At 43.1% G+C, this 21,325-nt stretch overlaps 1 protein-coding gene across 1 annotated transcript; it reads left to right on the top strand.

Annotated features, from left to right (window-relative positions):
• Positions 1-16,164, top strand: PPP1R15B (protein phosphatase 1 regulatory subunit 15B). The gene is made up of 2 exons (XM_033918402.1): positions 1-1,655; positions 13,747-16,164. Exons 1-2 carry the CDS (start codon positions 135-137, stop codon positions 13,939-13,941), a joined length of 1,716 nt encoding a protein of 571 aa, XP_033774293.1. The 5' UTR covers positions 1-134; the 3' UTR covers positions 13,942-16,164.
• Positions 16,165-21,325: the final 5,161 nt, after the last annotated feature.

The following is a 21,325-nucleotide window of genomic DNA, read 5'->3' as shown; positions in this document are numbered from 1 at the left end:
AACCCTGTGAGCCAGAAGCCTTCCGGGTCAGCCGCTGACCGTCTGCAGGAAGGGGAAGAAAGCGACGCCCATCCGCTTTGGACTCAGGCCCGCCCAAGGTGGCCTCTCGCGCAGGCGCCCTTCCGGGGCGGCGCATGCGCCGCAGAGCCCGGCTGACGCAACTGTCAACCGAGCGAGCGAGAAGCGGACGAAGCGCAGCCACTACTGCAGAGCAGCGCGCGCCAGTTGTCTTTGTCCCGTCGCGCGCCCACTCAACCGCCGCTGCCTGCGCTCGAGAGCGGCGATGGCGCCGCCCCCCGCCCCGCGATGGCGTTTCCCCCCGAGAGCGCGCCTGCCCCCGCCGTCGTGAGCAGGAAAAGCCCCGGCGGTGCAGGCCTCGCCCCGAAGCGGCCATGGAGCCGGGCAGCTGGTGGCTGAAGCTGCTGGAGCGCCTGGTGCCGGGCCGCTGGCTGCGCCGCCGGGACCCGGCCGAGCCGCAGGCCAAGGCGGCTGTGCTGGGCCCCGAGGCCGCCTCAAAGGCCGCGCTGAGCCTTTGGGAAGCGGAGCTGCTGGACGGACGCATAAACAATATGGTCGCCTACGTTTTGGGCCCGGCCCAGTGTCTGAGCTGGGCGGGCCAAGGCCACACGCTGGGCGGCGACCTGAGCGTCCTCCAGGAGGCCCTGCGCAAAATGGACTCGGGCGAGCGGGCGCTGTACAGCTGCTGCTTCCAAGACGACTGTCCCCGCTCGGCCGCCCAGGAGCGGCTGCCCGAGATCCACCAGCTGCGGATGAAGCGCCTGCAGTTCCTCCAGCAGAGCCGGCTGGAGGTGGTGCCCAGCCCCGAGCAAGACCACGGCTACTGCAGCCTGGAGGAAGGCCACAGCCTCCAAGTGCTGCTCAAGCCCGACCCCTGCCAGACCTGCGAGAAAACCGGGCAGGGACACACGTGGGTGGCCGACGACTCCGACTCGGAGGCCGAGGAAGACTTGCCGCGCAGTTCCAGGCCGGTGTGCAACAATAAACTCATTGGCTACATTCTGGGGGCTGTGTCTAGCGACGAGGAGGACACGAGTTCAGAGTCGGAAGAAGACTGGGGGGAGGATGAGGGGGAGGAAGAAGAGGGAGAGGGAGAGGACGACGACGACGACGACGACGGCTTTAACAGCGAAGGCACTCTGTCCGACTCTGACAGTAGAAACCAAGACTACGACAGCCTGCAACTCTTCAACTCACTTTACAGAGTAGATCCTTATAATCCCCAGAACTTTACTGCAACTATTCAGACCGAAGCATCTCTAGTAGAAGACATGTCTCCCAAGAGTGAGGGTGCCTCATGGTGTGAAAGCCCTCCGGGTTCTCAGTTCTCCACTTCTGGAGAGGAAGATGATTCGGAAGAAAGTGCAGATGAGGCTGAAAACATGAAACTTTGGAACGCTTTTAGGAATTGTGAGGATCCCTATAATCCATTAAACTTTAAAGCCACATTTCAGACTGCAGTAAGAAAGCACCCAGGGAGCTCTTCCTTGGATAAACAGGGTTTAACTAATTCTCAGTGTTGTGATTTGCCCTACTGGGTGCAGCCAAAAGAGAACCATGGAGGTGAGATCCTGAACACTGACCAAGAAGATGGACATGCTTCTCAAGAAGCAAGCACACATGCTAAGCGAAAGAAGGTATAGATTGATGAAATTACTTTAATTTTTTGTGCAGCTATTCCTCTCTGTCTTTGTAGATATTAACTAATAAGTTAAGCAGCAAGATTTCAGATCTTGTAGGTCCTACAAAAGGCATCACAGGCTAAATAATACAGTGTACACCAGTATCAGTATGGTTGCTAAATCTGAAACCCAGAATGGTAAGAAACAACACATGACAGCTCAAAGAGATTATGTGCCTGTGTACTTTGCCCTACCATATCAACTTCTTTGCTCTAATCCCTTCCTTTCCCTTGTACTTGTCCCTTGCTTTCTGAACTCGGATACTGGTCTTGGCTCCATCACTCCACTAGGACCTGTTCACACATGCCCTACTTTAGACTGACTAACCCCGAGTCTAGCTCCTTTCTGCCATATCCTGGGACCTTTTGTTGAGGTTCCCTTCCATTGAAAGATGTGCCTCCTGTATACAGTACTTACACCTTATTTAAAATATCTCCCATCTCACCCATCATGCCTTTCTTCCAGAGGATACATACACTGTATGTGAAAGTCACTTCTCTAACTAGGTGCTATAGCATGTAAGAATAAGGGTGGTACATAGAAGTAAGGGGAGTCTCCTACTTGCATGCAGCTGCGTGGCTCACAAGCACACTCGTTCATATCTGCTGTTGACATGGTGTGCCAATGTTGGTGTCCAGAGGCAGTTATAGAATAAGTGCTCTTTGTGCAACATTGGGGTTTTTAAAGGGAGGTGCTGAGTCATGGAATTGTCCCCTTATATTTTTTTAAGTCTTGTTTTGTCTGTGGGCAGACCTGAACAGGGAATTAAAGTGAAATGAATTCCTCTTTCAGTTACAGCGGTTCACTACATGAGCTTACTCTCCCAGAAGATGGCTGGAGTAAGTGGGAAATGTAGTACCTGGGTCTTTGGGGCCTCAGTTAGGTCCTTGAAAGCTCAGATACTACACATATATTTGATAGGCCAATAAAAGGTTTCCCAGCCTACTGAGAATTAGGGTCCATGATGATACTGCCAGTATAGCAAAGGGAGTTGATGTTTGTTTGTATTGGTTTGATAGTGAAGAAACTATTTACAGGTGACACTACACTATTTACTCCTAGGTACTGTTTATGAGTATGTACTTGGAGATGTGGTTCATGCTCATTAGGTGACTCATAATGATTAGGATACAAATTTAGAATTATACTTGTTATGAGGGTAGCTCTGAATTATTTGAAAATAACAATAATGTTTTTGGATAGCCTACGTGCTAATAGTTTGCTAAGATCATGCAGTTAGGATTATACAATGTGCGATTGTGTGAAGCTAAACGTGTATTAAGTACTTCTGTTCCATTTTTGTAATCACATGACCACACCCAAAAATTATAAGTCCAACACGCTGGAGTATGGGATTTATGGATGATCATCATAGCCTGCCTCAGTAGAAAACTTCATCGGTCACAAAATGAATGTTCTTCTACAAACCCACTTTATTCTGGGACCAGTGGGTTATTTCCCTCTACCCGCCAGGACTTTGTAGGAAGTCTCAGAATTTCAGAGACTTAAACTAGAGAGTTGCACGGGGACAGAAATCCCACCCATCCCCGCCAGGATCCTCTCCGTCCCCACCTGTCCCCATCAGGATCCTCTCCGTCCCCACCCATCCCCGCCAGGATCTTCTCCGTCCCCATCTGTCCCCATCAGGATCCTCTCCGTCCCCACCCATCCCCGTCAGGATCCTCTCTGTCCTCACCCGTCCCCGCAAGGAATTACCTCCATCCCCGCCCGTCCCCATAAAAAGCAGCAATTACTTCTGACAGGATCATCAATTCCACAGTTTCTTTTGTGCTTGTGCTGCTGTTTCCTTGTGGAATCTCTTTGGTGGAACCCTTTTTTTGTTTTCTGTTCAGATAATTAACTTATAAACCCCCTCTTTTACTAAGGCTGAAGTGTCCATTATATTATATGGACGAACCCTGCTTCCAAAGCCTTCCATCCCCGTGGGAGTCCCGTTGGCTAGAGGGGGGTCCCCATGGGAGTCCCGTGGGCCAGAGGAGGGTCCCCGTGGGAGTCCCGTGGGCTAGGGGGGATTCCCGTGATCCCCGTTCCCGTGCAGTCTTCTAACTTAAACCCCTCATCACTGTGCTAGTATCCCAGCTCCTTGGTCTTCCTTTCTACAAGTCAAGCAGTAGGAGTCTCTTTACGTGAAAGAAAACACGAGCAGAAGTTTGTGTTTTCATTTTGTGATTTTCGCCCTCGTGCTGTGGAGGTTCCCTTCGGGGGCATCCTTGACTGCAGGAGATTGCAGACTTTTGGAAAAAGTCTGCTTCGAGGGGATTCCCTACTTCTTAGTCCCCTAGACAGCCTGCACATCGGACTGGGGCTCAGGGACCATGCCCTTGGGAGCTTGCTCACCCCAGGTTCGTCCGCTAGTGGGGAGAGCATAGATACTGAGCAGTTCTGTAGAGGCATGACCTGGATTGGAGACAGACTGCATTCCTCTGCCAGGCATCTGTCAGAGTGGCAGAGGTCTCTGGTTGTGGTGGTCAGGTCGATGGGGCAGTCAAAGACTTGAAATCCAGATTTCTAGTTCACTGAGGCAAAGGATCTCCCTGTGAGCTGTTTTCAGCTCTTTGCAATTGGAGACCGATTATGGACCGTGTCAAAGCAGTCAATGCGTCGCTGAAAATGCCTCGTTTCCGCAGGGAAACGGTGTGCTCAGTAATAGCACAGTGATATAGATGTGTGTGTATATATATATATATATATATATATATATATATATAAGCTAAAGTGATAGCATAGTGATATATAGGCTGCAGTGCTTCCCTGTCAGCACATGTTTCTGTGAGTACAAGCTGACAGCTTGAATCAGATTTTTGGGGATCTTTTTTTTTAGGTGGTTTCCCTGCCCTACATCCCCCACCCCATCCCCTAAGATCTCTGTTTTTGAGGGTTCTCAGTGGTTTTCCTGGGCTATTTTTAATCAATACTAAACAAAAGTGGGATGATTTATCTTATCTTTCTGACATTCATTTCATGGCAATAAATAAATAATGCCCTCTTATTAAGAACATAAGAATGCTGCCGCTGGGTCAGACCAGTGGTCCATCATGCCCAGCAGTCCACTCACACGGCAACCCTCTGGTGAAAGACCAGCACCCTGACTGAGACTAGCCCTACCAGCGTACGCGCTTGTTCACCAAGAACTTATCTAATTTTGTCTTGAATCCCTGGAGGGTGTTTTCCCCTATGACACGCTCTGGAAGAGCGTTCCAGTAGAAAACTCTCTGGGTGAAGAACTTCTTACGTTCGTTCGGAATCTATCCCCTTTCAACTTTAGAGAGTGCCCTCTCGTTCTCCCTACCTTGGAGAGGGTGAAAAACCTGTCCTTATCTACTAAGTCTGTTCCCTTCAGTACCTTGAATGTTTCGATCATGTCCGCTCTCAATCCCCTCTGTTCGAGGGAAAAGAGGCCCAGTTTCTCTAATCTTTCGCTGTACAGCAGCTCCTCCAACCCCTTAACCATCATAGTCGCTCTTCTCTGGACCCTTTCGAGTAGTACCGTGTCCTTCATGTACGGCGACCAGTGCTGGAAGCAGTACTCCAGTTGAGGACACACTATGGCCCAGTACAGTAGCATGATAACTTTCTCCGATCTGTTCGTGATCCCCTTCTTTATCATTCCTAGCATTCTATTCGCCCTTTTCGCTGCAGCTGCACATTGCGGGGACGGCTTCATTGACTTGTCGATCAGAACACCCAAGTCCCTTTCCTGGGAGGTCTCTCCCAAGTACCGCCCCAGACATCCTGTATTCGTTCATGAGATTTTTGTTACCGACATGCATCACTTTGCATTTATCCACATTGAACCTCATCTGCCATGTCGATGCCCATTCCTCGAGCCTGATTATGTCACGTTGTAGATCTTTGTTATCCCCCTGCGTCTTCACAATTCTGAATAGCTTTGTATCATCCACAAATTTAATCACCTTGCTCGTCATACCTATGTCCAGATCGTTTATAAAAGATGTTGAAGAGCATGGGTCCAAGCACCGAGCCCTGCGGCATCCCACTAGTGACACTCTTCCAGTCCGAGTACTGTCCATTACCCCCACTCTCTGTTTCCTGTGCTCCAGCCAGTTTTTAATCCATATGAGTATTTCACCCTCTATTCCATGGCTCGCAGTTTTTTGAAGTAGTCGTTCATGCGGAACCTTGTCAAACGCCTTCTGAAAGTCCAGATATACAATGTCGACCGGGTCGCCCTTGTCTATCTGCCTTTTTACTCCCTTGAAGAAGTGCAGCAAGTTTGTCAAACAAGATCTGCCCTTGCTGAAACTGTGCTGGCTGGTCTTCATCAGACCATGTCCGTCAAGGTAATCAATGATGCAGTCCTTTATCAGCGCCTCTACCATCTTTCCCGGTACCGAGGTCAGACTCGCCAGTCTGTAGTTTCCCAGGTCTCCCCTCGAACCTTTTTTTGAAGATCGGCGTAACATTTGCCACCTTCCAGTCCTCCAAAATCTTTCCCGATTTGATCGACAGATTGGCTATTAGTTGAAGCAGTTAAGCTATGGTCCCTTTCAGTTCCTTGATGACCCTCAGATGGATGCCATCCGGTCCTGGGGATTTATCACTTTTAAGCCTATCAATCTGCCTGCATACCTCTTCTAGACTGACTGTTAACCCTGTCAGTTTCCCGTTTTCACTTACAGCATATAGTCTGATGGGTTCCGGTATGCTGTGTATATCCTCTTCGGTAAATACAGACACAAAAAATGTGTTCAGTCTGTCGGCGATTGCTTTGTCCTGCTTTAGCGCTCCCTTTATTCCTTCATCATCCAACGGTCCTACCGCTTCCTTTGCGGGTTGTTTCCCTTTAATATATCGAAAGAACGCCTTGAGGTTTTTTGCCTCCTTGGCTATTTTTTCCTCGTAGTCTCTTTTGGCCCTTTTTACTACCTTATGGCACCTGCGTTGATGTTGTTTGTGCTTATTCCAGTTTTCATCTGTTTTTGATCTTTCCATTCCTTAAACAAGGTTTTTTTTGTCTCTGATCGCTTCCTTAATCTCTACAGTGAGCCACACCGGTTCTTTATTCTTTTTCCTCTTTGATCCCTTGTTGATACGTGGTACATATAGATTTTGCGCCTCGGTGACCGTATCCTTAAAAAAAGACCATGCTTGCTCTAGCGTCTTTACAGTGTTTATCCTCTTCTTAATCTTCTTCCCCACCATGCGTCTCATCCTTTCATAATTTCCTTTTCGGAAGTTTAGCGCCATGGCCATCGTTCTGGACCGATGTTTTGCCCCTATTTCCAGGTTAAAGCGGATCATATTGTGATCACTGTTTCCCAGTGTCCCTTCTACTTCTACATCCTGTGACGGTCCTCATTTATTAAACACTATTTATTTAAAATTTCACCATATACATAATACACATAACATCATCACATTCATAAAGTGCTGTGTATACTTATAAATGGCTGCTATTTCAGACCTGCCATCAATTTCTCCTCAGTCTGTTGAAGAGAGTCTTGTTTCTATGAGACTAACAGAAACAGTTTTTTAAGTCCTTGAATTACTCGGCTTCTTTTCTGATGGATGGAGAGACATCTTGTGGCACACGTGGTAGGAGTGGACATCGGCGGCACACGTGGTAGGAGTGGACAGCTTTCTCAGCTGTCACAGGACCCTGGAGAATGGTCCCTGTCCCAAAGAGCATTCAAGTGTGTAGTAAATTAGGGGGGTGGCCCCACATTCGACCTCATGGTGACTGTGGCCAACAATAAAGCCAATCGATTCTTCAGTTGTCGCGAAACTGGCAGCGAAGGCCTGGATGCTCTGGTTCAGCCCTGGCCACAGGAAGGTCTCATCTGTCTTTCCTCTGTTGCCAATGATAGGGTGTCTGTTGAGATCAGGTGATTCTAGTTGCACCCGGTTAGCCAAGGTGGCCGTGGTATGCCAACTTGTTTCGGCTCTAGCAGGATCGGGGGCTCCGGCTTGTCATTCTTGCCTTCTCATACAGGGTCTGATTGCAATGTAGGATCTGGGGCGCTTTGGTCTTACTGCATGGCTCTTGAGCGCGTGGCCTTAACTAGCCGGGGCTATTCTTCAGCTGTGATTGCCACATTACATCACAGAAAAAGGAAATCCACACTATTGCGAAGGCTTGGAGGTGTTACCAGGCCTGTTGTGCCTTGTGACAGGTTGATATGTTTCCCATCGATTCCTTGGGTCTTGGAGTTTCTGCAGGATGGCCCAAAGACAGGCCTAGTGGTAGCTTTGCTCTGTGTACAGATTGCCGGTCTATCGTGTATGGGCCCTCCTTCTCTGAGGGGCTCATTGGCAGCTCATCCAGATGTAGCTTGTTTTCTGAAGGGCGCTCTGCAGCTTCGGCCTCCATTGCACCTTCCCTGTACGACCTGGAATCTTAATTTGGTTCTTTGCTTTCTGGCTCGTCCGCCTTATGAGCATCTGGAGCAGGTGTCTTTGATAGATCTCACGATCAAGATGATCTTCCTGGTGGCTATTACCTCAGCCCGCAGGGTCTCGGAACTCCAGGTTCTTTCCTGCAGGGATCCCTTTCTGCTTATTACAGATTCTGCTGTGATGCTGCATACTGTCCCTTCTTTTCTCCTGAAAGTGGTTTCCGCTCTCCATGTGAATCGGGAAGTTTGGCTTCCTATGGTTCGACGGAGCAGGACCAGGTGTTATGTGGATGTGCGCAAATGTTTATTGCAATATCTGGAGGTCACCAACAAGTTTTTGCCTCTCTGACCACCTCTTTGTTCTGGCGGGTCCTCCCCACAAAATTAGGCCGGCTTCTAAGGCTACCACTTTTAGGTGGATTTGCATGGCCATTTCTGCAGCTTGCGTGGTGGCCAAAAAGAAGCTCCCCCCCCCCCCCCCCCTCCCAGTGCAGACTCATTCATCCAGGTCAGGTTTTCAGGATATCCACAATAAATATGTATGAGATAGATTTGCATCTCAAGGAGGCAGTGCATGCAAATCCATCTCATACATATTCATTGTGGATATCTTGAAAACTTGACCTAGATTCGGCTCTCGAGGACCGGAATTGCCTACCCCTGGTCTAGACCAATAGTATAGCAAAGTTTTTAAAAAGGCCTGCAACTAGTTTCAAAAGAGAGGTCCCTAGAAAATTACCAGCAAGATGGACTATAGCTGTGCTTCTTTATACTGGGACTGAGAAGGAATGGACTTTTTGTTAAAATCTGGGTTGTTCCACATGACATTGAAAGATGCTTTGGTCTGTCTGCATGGCACCTATTATATTCAGTCACTCTGAATTCAGATGCTTAACTCTGATTACAGAAACCATGAACATTGTTACATCAGGAGGTGTCATGTATCTGTAATTTTCTTGTCCTAATAACAATTAGAGATACACAGCCCATGTACTGAGAGGAGTGCTGACTCTGAAAATTTGGTGTTCTGCAACCTGTGCCTTAATCCTGGCATGTGAAGGTTGTGCTCATGTTGGATACTTGATAAAATTCAAAACGATTTTGTTTCCTTGAAGGAAACTTTCCTAGTGAATACAGTGTATGAATCATTGTAACTAAGAGAAGTCGTAGCCTAGTGTTTAAAAAAAAAAAAAAAAACCACCACACACACACCTGGTAATTGATCCCAACAGAGTTGTATAGCCTGATGTAAAGGGTTGAAACTGGGAGTGTGTTGATGGGGGTTGGCTGATGTAACTCTTAAATATACATATAATTCAGTGGGGAGAAGAGAAAAATGAATTTAGTCTTATGTTGCAAAAAAGATTGCAGAACAAAATGACTCAGGATCTCAAAACAATCACTAATGTATTTTTACATAAGATGAAACTTATAGTAATTGAAATCAAAACTTAACTTGAAAAATCCCTTGACTTTAGTATTAAAATGTGTGAATTGAAAATTTAAAGTTTATTGTTTGTAGTAGAGGGGGTATTAGGCTACAGAATAAACTAAATATTTGACTTGTAGTTTTGTCCTTCCTGCCCCCTCCCTTACCCTCTCTTTCCCCAAGACTATGGCTAAATACTTCCATGACAGGGTTCACAATATGACCCTCAAATTTGCTGCAGTCACATCCTTCTCCCATCCACTCTCTCTGACGTTCCAGCTCCCACTATCCCTTCTTCCGTTGCTCAACCCAGAAGGAACTCGCACATTCTCCCCCTCTGGACCCATCTCCCTTCGCTCTGTCCCACCCTCTTGACCCTCCTTCAGTTCCTGCTGACTTTTCTATCTTCTCTAAAATTACAGAGCAAGAAACTGCACAACCTCTCTCCTCAGCAAGCCCACTACATGCGCCTCTGACCCCATTCCCATCTCTCTACTTGACTATCTGTCATATCCTCAACCTATCCATTTCCATTGTAGCTGTTCACGAGGCCTTCAAACATATGGTGGTTAAGCTGCTTCTCAAAAAAACCCTTGCTGGACCCCGCTTGCCTTTCCAGCTATCGCCCTGTTTCCTCTCTTCTTCCATTCCTATTCAAGTTACTCAAGCATGCTATCCTCTGTCGCTGCCTTGACTTATCTCAACCGATTCTTGATCCTCTTCAATGTGGCTTTTGTCCCCTACACTCCACTGAGATTGCCCTTACCAAAATCGGCAGTGACCTGCTCTTAGCTAGATCCAATACACATCCTGTATGCTACTTCTGAAACTGTTAATCACTGTCTATCCCTTGATGCACTGCTTTCACTTGGATTCCATGAATCTGTCCTTTCCTGGTTTGCCTCCTACCTTTCCCATTGCACCTTTAGTGTATGTGCTGGTGGATCCTCCTCAGCTGCTATGCCATTAGCAGTTGGTGTATCCCAGGTTTCTGTCTTAGGATCTCTTTTCTTCTCCCTCTACACCTCTTCCCTTGGTGCCCTGATTTCCTCCCATGGCTTCCAGTATTTGCTGAGGATTCTCAAATCTACCTCCCCACAACTGAGATTTCACCAATATTTCAAGAAAAAGTCTCTGCCTCTTTGTCTGACATTGCTGCCTGGATGTCCAGCCGCCACCTGAAACTAAACATGTCCAAGACTGAGCTGCTCCTTCTTCCTAAACCCTCTTCTCCCTCCATTCTGTCTCTGTAAATAATACTGTTATCGTTCCTGTCTACTCTGTTTGCAACTTAAGAGTCCTCTAACTCCAACATCTCATTTTCTATCCACATCCAACAGACTGCTAAAGCCTGTCACTTCTATCTCTTCATCAACAAAATTTGCCTCTTTCTCTCTGAGAACGCTACCAGGACTCTTGTCCACATCCTTGTAACCTCACCCTTAGACTACTGCGATGTACATCTTACAAGTCTCCTGGTGAGCCACCTCTTCCTCCTCCCCCCCCCCCCCCCCTGCAATCTGTGCAAATCTCTGCTGCATAAATCATCATTTTTCAACTTGGCTACACACTCGTCTTACCCCCCCTTCCTCAAGTCACTTCACTGGCTATCTGCCTTCGCATACAGTTTAAACTCCTATTACTAACATGCAAGTGTGTTCATTCTGCAGTACCTCGGTATCTCTCCTTATTCGTCTTCCCTAGAACTCTGTTCCTCAGATAAGTTATTTTTAACTGAAGCCTTCTCCACTGCCAATTCCAGAATTCATTCCTTTTAACTCGCTGCCCCACATGCCTAGAATAGACTACCCAAGGTCATGTGTCTTGCCCCTTCCCTTGTTCAAAAATAGACTGAAAGCCTACCTTCTTGAGAGTGCCTTTAACACTTAACCCCTCTCCCTCTGCTCATCACCTTAGCCAGCAGTTTAACCATCACCTGTTAACTGCATCCTCTACCCTGGTATCCTATTTATCTGTCTTGATTGATTAGATGTGAGCTCATTTGAGCAAGGACTGTCTCCTTTGTGACTATGTACAGTGCTGTGTACATCAGGTAGTCCTCTAGAAATAATAGTAGTAGTAGTTGTAGTATCTTGGTGATGGGTTAAAGAGCCTATCCTGGAAATTATTCCAAACCTAATTAAAAACACACTTGATCATTATAGTAAATTATTATAAACAGTCAAGGGTAAACTGCTTCTGAGGCACTAAAAATAAAGCTGCCTATTCTGATGACCCCTGAACCTTGATGCATCAATTGAATTATAGGGCCCTTTTTTTTTTTTTTTTAAGTAATGCTTGTCAAGTCGGAGCAGAAAGACATCAGTCCTGATATGTGAGAAACAGCCATTGCTTGCAAAACATGAGTTCATGTCGGTAAACTGCTGTCCCAGGTCCATTAGATAGATTGTGGGACAGATAGGAAAATGCTTGAGTACCTACCTGACTGTAAAACCGCTTAGATAACCTTGATAGGTGGTATATAAAATCCTAATAAAAAACTGTCCCCTCTTACACCCCCCCCCCCCAGCTACTGAAAAGTGCTTTTAAATGCAAAAAAAACTTTGAAAAATTTGAGAATAGGCAATGAAATTGTTTCTCAGTAAATCAAAACTGTGACACTTCAAAAAGGTGTGAAACAGAGGATCCCTATGTAGAAAGAGGGGAAGGATTTGAAGCAAAGATCAAATGAACTTCACGTTGCTCCGACTTGTTACATCTCTTGCCTTAAAGTACTTTCTGATATTAAGAGATTTAAGAGCATGTTTTTTTTATGAAATCTTTTACATTATACTTTGAAGATTGTTTAGGTGAATGTTGTTTATTTTTTGTACTGTGACCTAGACTGTATGTGTTATGTGAACCACATAGGTTTAAGCGGGGTATATGTTTTTAAATAACCACCTTATTGGGCAATCTAGATTGACCAAACAGGTCTCCTCTATCTGCTGACACTTACTATGTTACTATGATCTCTGTACATACTGTATTTAAAATGGCTTATTGGAGGTTATGGAAATAGATTTCAGCTGCTTCTTGGATCTCTGAACTGTAAAATGCAATACACTTCTCCCTCCATATTCGATAGGGGATTAACAGAACCGCAAATACAGAAAAGCTGCAAATAACTTTTTCATATGTTATTTGCTGTTTTCTATTAAAAACCATCGTGAATATGGTGAAACCGCAAATAACATGGTGGGAGACCTGGCCTGTTCTTAAGGAGAGGCAAAACATGGTGAAGAAAGCGCTGGGAATCGGCGATTTTCTCTGTAAATGCTTGGAATCAGTGATTTCTCTATGCAAGCTGAAATAATTTTGGGGGAGGAGCCAGCAAGCTAAAAACAGCAAATGCTGAATCCGCGAATACAGAGGGAGAAATATAGTTTGAGAGCTAGGTTCCTAACAGAAATTTAATACTGATCATTATTTTAAGTGATTTGTTAGCAAGCTCTCAGTTGGAGTTAATGTCAAGAGTTTATAATTAAGTGCTTGTTACGAAATGATTAACTGGAACAAGAAAAGTCTTGTCAGGGATTTTTAAATCATAGGTGGTTATTCTGAGTGTTGTGGCAAATTATATATTTGAATGTTATATTTTATTTTTATTATTTATATACCACTTATAGCCTAAGTGGTTTACATTCAGGTACTCAAGTATTTTCTCTTAGCTCTCCTGGTAGGTTCACACTCTATCTAATGTACCTGGGACAATGGAGGATTAAGTGACTTGCCCAGGGTCACAGGGAGCAGCATGGGATTTGAACCCGCAACCTCAGGGTGCTCTAACTACTAAGCCACACTTCTCCCATCTCTGTTTGGTTGTGCTACATTGATATTTTAACTATTTTAGGTATCTGAATTTTTACTCTCCACCTCTTTATATATCAGGCTCAAAAATCTAGTAGTAAGAACTTCTGGATGTACCTATTACTCTGATCCACAGAGTGTTATATTTTAGCTATCCTAGTGAGAATATGGGTTAAGAACAGGACATAACTCTCATAGTACATTGATGTAATGGTCTCTTTCTTTCGACCCCGCCCCCCCCCCCCCCCCCCCGCCAACCAAAAAAAAAAAAAAAGTAAACAAGACCTATATTATGGAATTTTGAAAATAACCTTAGCCAAGACTGTTGCTTTGATGATCAAACTTAAGTCTTCATTAGCCTAGCTCTGCTAAACAAAAATAAAAACCTTTGAAATACATAACCTTATTTCTTTCCTATCTTTTTACATAGGTAACTTTCCTTGATAAAATTACAGAGTACTATGTCAGCAATGAGGAGGATCGGAAAGGCTGCTGGGAGGAATTTGCTCGAGACAGATACAGGTTCCAAAAACGTATTCAAGAAATAGAAAAAGTAATTGGTTACTGCTTGTCAACAGAACATAGACAAAAAATACAGGACCAGTTGCAGAATGGCTGCAGCTAACAAGAAACAGCAACTAATGCAAGCATTTCAGCCTCTGAAATCAAGCTGTCATTGCAAATGAATGCAATATATATGGATTTACAGCTGGACACATTCTGTGCAGTTACAGTAGTCTTCTGTTTGTGGCAGCAGTTGTCATTACAATGCCATTTACTTAGGTCCTCCCCAGGTATCGGGCCCTTTGTGGTGTGGCAATGGATCTGGAAGCCTAGTGCTCAGTTACAATTATGCTTGGAGCATATATGTACATACAGGGTTCAGAATTTAGTAAAGCCACCTTTTGTTTTTTAGTGTTTAATATGGTATGCCCCTTGTTTGGAGCTAAGAATGCTAGGAAAGTCTGTTGGTTTTGTCTCTTTTTAGTCTTTTCCTCTTACATATGTACAACAAATTCTTTTGGTAGGGTTTCCCAAACATGTCTCCAGTGATACCTCCCCACACATATACAACAGGTTGTGTGTTCAGGATACTCACAATGTCTAGTATATGCATATTATGACTAGCCTGAGAACTTCAGTTGGTTCTGGGGGTCACTAAGAATTTTTGTCTACCTCCACCTTTATATCCCCAGTAAGGAGTAAGCCAGCTGGTACAAATTCTCATAAGCAGAGGCTGGGATAACTCAGTTGAGTAGTATTTTCTAGGAGCCTTTTCCAACTGCCAAGCTGCTTTCTCAAGCCTGCAGTGTGGGACTAGTCCTGTTTTGGCAACTGCTAGCACTTATTACCCTTAATAGATGCTTAGCTTAACTGGCAGTTGGTAAATGCTGTCTTTTAAAATGCACTTCTCCTTCCCAAGGTTGCAGAGTTGACTGTCCACAAGTCTCTATAGACGATACATGATTTTTTTTTAAATTTTTTTTTTTAATTGTATAACTAGCAAGTTGGGGGTTTATTTTTTTTTTCTCTAGCTTATCTTTTATATTTGTGCCTTTGATTCAAAATGAGAGAGTACGTCATTAAGGGATTACCTTGCTATAAGGTATCTAACTGTATTTGTAAAATATTTTACTGATTAAACAGGGATCCCCATTGTTGCAGTAGATTGTGGGTGAAGACTTGTGCTGATCTCTTTTATTGAAGGGTTTTTCAAGTATATTTTTCACTGTGTACACATGAACACAACTAGTTTCTTGGGGGGGGGGGGCGATTTACAGTCCTGTTGGAAAGATAGAAGACAAGTACCAAATGTCTCCAGTAGTAATGTGTTAAAATGTTATCTAGCTGAAGTCGTGCTGGTTTTAATCATACAAGTTGCAACACCGAGGAAAACAATTTTTTCAAAACTTTTTAAACATTTGTTTTAACATTCCATGGTAGCTCTGTTGCAGCCATTTTTCTGCTTAGTTCTGATCTTGCAGATTAGTACTATGCTGTCCTGGGGCTGGCATACAAGATTAAAAATTGGGAAATTTCAGTTCCATTATTTTACAGATATAAGTTGCTTTTAATGTCTGCCATTGCCCCTATTGGTGACAATCAATCTGCAAGAAACTATGAAAAAGTATTGATTGTTGTATACTTCAGTTGATTTATTTTCTTGCATTTGAAAATGTGAATAATTGAACCTAAACTACCCCTACCTTTGTCAGAGAATCTTTGGTGTGAAGTGTTTTCCAGTAATTGGGGGAGAAAATCACAGGTTTAATTTTGCTCTTAAGTTGTTTAACAAATTAAGGATAGACTAAAGTGGAATGGTTTTTATTTTGAAGTTGTTGGGTTGAAGTATATTGTACATCGGTCTTGACCATCCTTAAAGGACTGTGTAAGGAATTTATATTGCGGGTTGCCTTTTTAATGTGGGCATGTAAACCTAGAACTAGGCTTTGTGCAAAGCTGGTAACATCTAAACCTTGCACTTTTGAGTTTGATACAGTAATAAGCAGCCTTATTTTATCTAATGATTAAAATATTTTGTTTATAATTTCTATTACTTGAGGGACATAACTTTTCTGGCTTAAAAAGAAGCAACATTGAAGTATACTATTCTTTTTCTACCGCTGATGTGAATTGTTCATAAGGCCAAGCAGTCATCCTAACAAACGCATCCTAAAATGTTTAATTAGCTCAAAACAAATGGTAGCTATTTATCTTATTCCATAGAAAGAATAAAACCTGCAATTATAGAAGTAGAACGGACTTGTCTTGGTCATAAATGTCACCATGCTCCCTCCCACTGTTCATAAAGTTTTGGTGTAGAGCTGTGGGTGCATTTTACAGCACTTGCTACAAAAGTGTGGTGAAGGTTGACAGTATCAGCAGGATTTAGAGTTGTACAAAATGTTTGCACTGTATGAGAAAATATCTAGAATTCCCATTGTTGAATTTTTGCTATCCTTTTGAAAAGGAGCAATATGCCAGCAGGAGCTTGGCATCATTTTTTGGGTCTAGCACTTTTGCTTGCTCTTCTAGGCTTCTAGAATTAAGGCTGGTATTTAAAACTACCTGGAAACCATTCCTGCTTCACTTAGCCTGTATCATTGCACTGTTGATTCTCGGCTGGAGGCCCATGTGCCAATTTTACACTCGGAGGAAGACTAACAAAGACCTTGCAAATATAACAGGGATTTCCCAGAGTATGGGAATGCTGCCTTTGCAGGCCCAGACAGCAGAAGACCTAATCTGGCGTTTGAATCCAGTTTGTGCTGCTGACACTGAATCATTAGAATTACCTGCTTTAATTTATCAATACAACAGTTGATAACTTCTTCCCTAGAGAGTCATTTTTCACCTTGGCCTGGTTGGCTGATTTAGGTTTTCAGGCTACCCACAGTTAAGCAAAGAACTTTCTCTTATTTATTGTAGCTAAAAATCAGACTGGTTGGTTGGACTTGGAAAGTTAGACTGAAGGCTCCTTTTACGAAGCCACGTTAGCGGTTTAACATGTGCTAAACTGGCAGCCGCGCTAGATGCTAACGCCAGCATTGAGCTGGCGTTAGTTCTAGCCACGTAGCGCGGGTTTAGCGCACGCTAAAACCACGAACGCGGCTTCGTAAAAGGAGCCCTGAGAGTTACTACTTTTAAAGGCACACCATGGAGTTTTTTTCTGAACCTGCTTATAAGTTATTGGATCTCAAGAACCAATGCTTTTGGTATTGGTGATACAGGGGCAGAATATACAGAAAAATCATGTCACAGCTCATAATAAGACTTGCTTATCTCTAACTTGCTCTTGTCCCTTGAAAACTTAGTTGCCGAGTACAAACACTATCTTCATTCAACAAAACCATAAGTTCAAATTCCAAGTTTTGACCTCTAATATGACTCAACATTCTGAAGTATCTAGCATTGGTAATTACAGCTGAGGTATGTCGAGGAGGAAAATAAGTTACTTCTAATTTATATCCTAGATTTTAAATTAAAACTAATTCATATTTTATTTTTATATATATAAATATATGTCTGAAGAAAGATGCTTATATATACTCAAAAAAGCATTTTACTAATTGTACCAGATATGATCAGACAGTGGGATATTTTGTATTTAACAAATTATATTTCTGTGTACAAAACTAGAAAGATTAATGTGTAAATTGAAATAAAAAGGTATTTGCTAGAAACGTGTCTCTTTTTTTTTTTTTTTTTTTTTTAGTTGAATGGTACATAATTGGCAGCTAAGGTTTAATGCTTGGAAAGGCAGGGTTATGCAAAAACCTCAGGGAGTGATGCATTTTAGGGGGATAAAGTACTTCTGTGCATGAAAGAGGGGTGGGACTTAAGAACATAAGAATAGCCTCACTGGGTCAGACCAATGGTCCATCAAGACCAGTAGCCCATTCTCATGGTGGCCAATCCAGGTCACCAGTACCTGGCCAAAACCCAAGGTGTAGCAATATTCCATGCTACCATGGCTTCCCCCGTGTCTTTCTCAATAACAGACTATGGACTTTTCCTCCAGGAACTTGTCCAAACCTTTCTTAAAACCAGCTATGCTTGCCCTTTATCGGTAGCATGAGTGTAATATGTGATGATCTTTAAAGTGGACAAACGGATAGAAAAGGTGATGGTGAAATTTATAAGGATGCTTGGGTGTATAGCAGGGGTGTGTCAAACTCAATCATAAAAGAGGCTGAAATCTAAAACATAGGCTAAGTCGCGGGCCAAATTTTTTAAGATAAAGTACACTAACCAATTTAGCGCAAGCTAAATGCGCACCTTAATAAAAAGGACCCCAGAGCCTTGTAAGTAGAGGGTTACAACCTCTAAACCCCACGCCAGCTCTTTGATGTAAACAAATAAATTTTAAAAAATACTTTTTCCTCTCTCTTTTAGGTCCTAGTTCACGCCTGCTGTCTTAACACCAGCTCTGCAAGATACACATTTCAAATCCGACACATTGTAATCACAAAACAGAAAATTATTTTTTCTACCTTTTGCTGTCTGGTCATTATTCAAATCATGTTGGTCCCAGGCACTGGTTGTCTTCTGCCCATTTGTCGTTTTCTTCTTTCTCTGTGCTAAACAGCCATCTTTCCTTTTCTCAAGTACTCTTTCATTCAGCATCTCTCCCTACTTCCCCATCACCCCAGGGTCCATAATCTCTCCCTTTCTCTTCCCAACTATCCTCCTATCCAGTATCTCTATCCCTCTCTACACCATCCCTTGAGTCCAACTTCTCTCCCTTTCTGTTCCTTCTCTCCCTAAATCCCATTGTCCACCATCTCTCTCCCTCTCTGTTTTTAGACCTATTATTTCTTCCCCCCTTCCTCAGTCTGGCATATGCACATCTCTTTGGACCCCCCTCTTCCCTCCCTCCGTCTGTGTACTTCTACGCCAAGGCCCCCCCCCCCTTCTTTGTAGCGTCCTTCGGCCTCCAGGTCTCATCTTCAGCTAATTAGGGCAGCCTACACAGGATTGCCGATGCTGTAGCAATCCTAACAGGCTGTCATTGGCCACCACAGCATGTCTCTCTGCCACAGTCTTACCCCTCTGACGTCAGAGGCGGGATCGCGGCAGATGGGAGCATGCTGTGGAGGCTATGATATCCTGCTAGGATCACTACAGCTGATCGGCGATCCTCTGCAGGCTGCTTTAAAGGTGAGACCAGGATGGAGGAATTCTACACTTTTGACACATTTCATTAATCAATCACAAGTTGGTCGTGGGCCTGAGTTTGACACCCCTGGTCTATAGGGAGGGTGATAAGCAAGATCTCATTTAGAGCACTGTGTACAATGCTGGAGACAATATCTTCAAAAAGATATAAACAGAATAGAGTTGGCCTAGAGCAGGGATCTCAGAGGAATGAATCCAGTCAGGTTTTCAGGATTTCCCCAATGAATATGCATTGAAAGCAGTGCATGCACATAGATCTCATGCATATTCATTGGGGAAATCCTGAAAACCCGACTGGATTGTGGCCCTCAAGGAAAGACTTTGAAACCCCTGGTCTAGAGGGCATTACTAATCTAATCTTTTCTCATATAACGCATCATCCCATTGACCATGTAACTTGATACAGTTTATAATAAGATTTAGATTAGCTATTTAATCTGATTTATACATTGAACAGAAAGATCTTCAATTGCCTTTGAAATGCTAAATAAGAATTACATTTTCTTAAGTATAGTGGTAATCCATTCCACAAAGCAGTAAAAAAGTTTTGATTGACAAATGAATATATAGAAACAGATCTTTGTCTTGATGAATAAAATATCAAAGGAGCAATTTGCTTAATTGACCTGCATTATTTTGTAATAAGGCATGCACACTTAAACTTTCTCTAGATTCTACTGGTAACCAACATAAAAGTATCTGTGGAGTCATATGCTCAAATCTGTTTTTATTAATCTCAATCTAATTGTGGTATTTTGTAACAACTATTAATCATTTTAAATTTGCTTTACTAACACCTTAATAGCCTGAACTGTAGTAATCCAGTTGGGCTAGTATAATTGAATGAACAAGAGTAGAAAAATGACTTATAACACAAGGGATGAACAGATTTTAGTCAAACCTTTCCTGATCAAATTGCTAATCTGTTGAAAAAATAACTTCACATCCCATATAATACCTAGTATTCTAGATGATTTCTCAATAAATAACAATTCACCAGACTCCAAATAAATTTTATCAGGAAGATCAAAAAAATCAGGCCCAAACCATAACAATTTTGTCTTAAAGGGATTTAATTTCATCAGAGATTGAGAAGACCAATTTGGAGATGCAAGAAAGGATCTTGGGTGTAAAGTTGATAAACTCTAGACTAACATCTTGTAGAATAAAAGTGTCTTCAGCATAGGTAAAAAATTCAGACCTAAAGGTAAAATACCCAGTGATGTCCTATAAACAAAATAGGAGATAAAGGGGAGTCCTGAGGTACACCGCAATCTGGAAACCAAGATTTGGATGGTCTTCCTCTAGATCAGTGGTCTGAAACTCAAACCCTTCGTAGAGCCACATTTTGGATTTGTAGGTACTTGGAGGGTAATCTTATTAAAGAAATGACAATTTTGTATGAGGTAAAACTCTTTCTAGTTTATAAATCTTTCCTTTTGGCTAAGTCTTATTAATAATAATAATGTAATTTATAGCTAAAGAGACATATGATCAAGAAATTGTTTTATTTTACTTTTGTGATTATGATAAACATACCAAGGGCCTCAAACTAGTACCTGGTGGGCTGCGAGTTTGAGACCACTGCTTTTAAATTGTACTACATAAGATCTTGAAGATAAAAACCATGAAATCAAATGTTTCAATACATTACCTCCTCTATCTAATTGTGAAAGGAGAGATTTCAGAACTTTGTGATCAACTATTTCAAATACAGCTGATAAATTAAATTGCAAGAGAATAGCATATTGATTTTTGCTTAATATACTTTGAACCGTAGAAATAAGTGACAGAAGCAAACTTTCTGTACTATAACTAGGCCTGAAACTTGTTTCTAATTTTACAATTTCATTACTACTAATACTGGAACATAGCTGCTATAACTTTTACAGATCATGCTTCAAAACTGGATGGAGATTGTTCAATTGGCACGTGTTGTTTCTGACCAATCGGGAGGCTGCTTTCATCAGCCGGTAACAGGGCAGCTATAAACAGCACAAGCTTTTGGGGTTTCATACACTTTCTGCATCAACCATGACTTGAACCTGACATTGGAGGAGTGTGTTCATCTGTCATTAATGAGCGAGGAAGGGTTTTCATATCACTAGATCACCAGCAAAGTCAGCTGTAGTCGCAGCATGGTAGTAAAGGCTGTACAGAAGAAGACAGCGATGGGCTCAGTAGCAGAAAAGCCTTGATCCAGTCGACTATGTGCATCAACTTCATGCCAAGACTCTACACTTTTGACATTTCATTAACCAATCACAAGTTGACCTCAACTCAGCTACTGTGATTGATCAGATGAGTGTCATGTCAATGTCAGCTTATTA

The sequence above is a fragment of the Geotrypetes seraphini genome, chromosome 13 (assembly GCF_902459505.1).
Source record: "Geotrypetes seraphini chromosome 13, aGeoSer1.1, whole genome shotgun sequence".
Taxonomy (NCBI): domain Eukaryota; kingdom Metazoa; phylum Chordata; class Amphibia; order Gymnophiona; family Dermophiidae; genus Geotrypetes; species Geotrypetes seraphini.
The sequence above is the reverse complement of the archived record's forward strand: the minus strand, read 5'-3'. Positions and strand labels throughout refer to the sequence as shown.

Bases quoted from the DNA above. Each gene is read 5' to 3' on its own strand.
- PPP1R15B (XM_033918402.1), top strand. From the start codon at position 135: ATGCGCCGCAGAGCCCGGCTGACGCAACTGTCAACCGAGCGAGCGAGA. The intron at 1,656-13,746 runs GTATAGATTGAT...CTTTTTACATAG, and splicing joins CACATGCTAAGCGAAAGAAG to GTAACTTTCCTTGATAAAAT.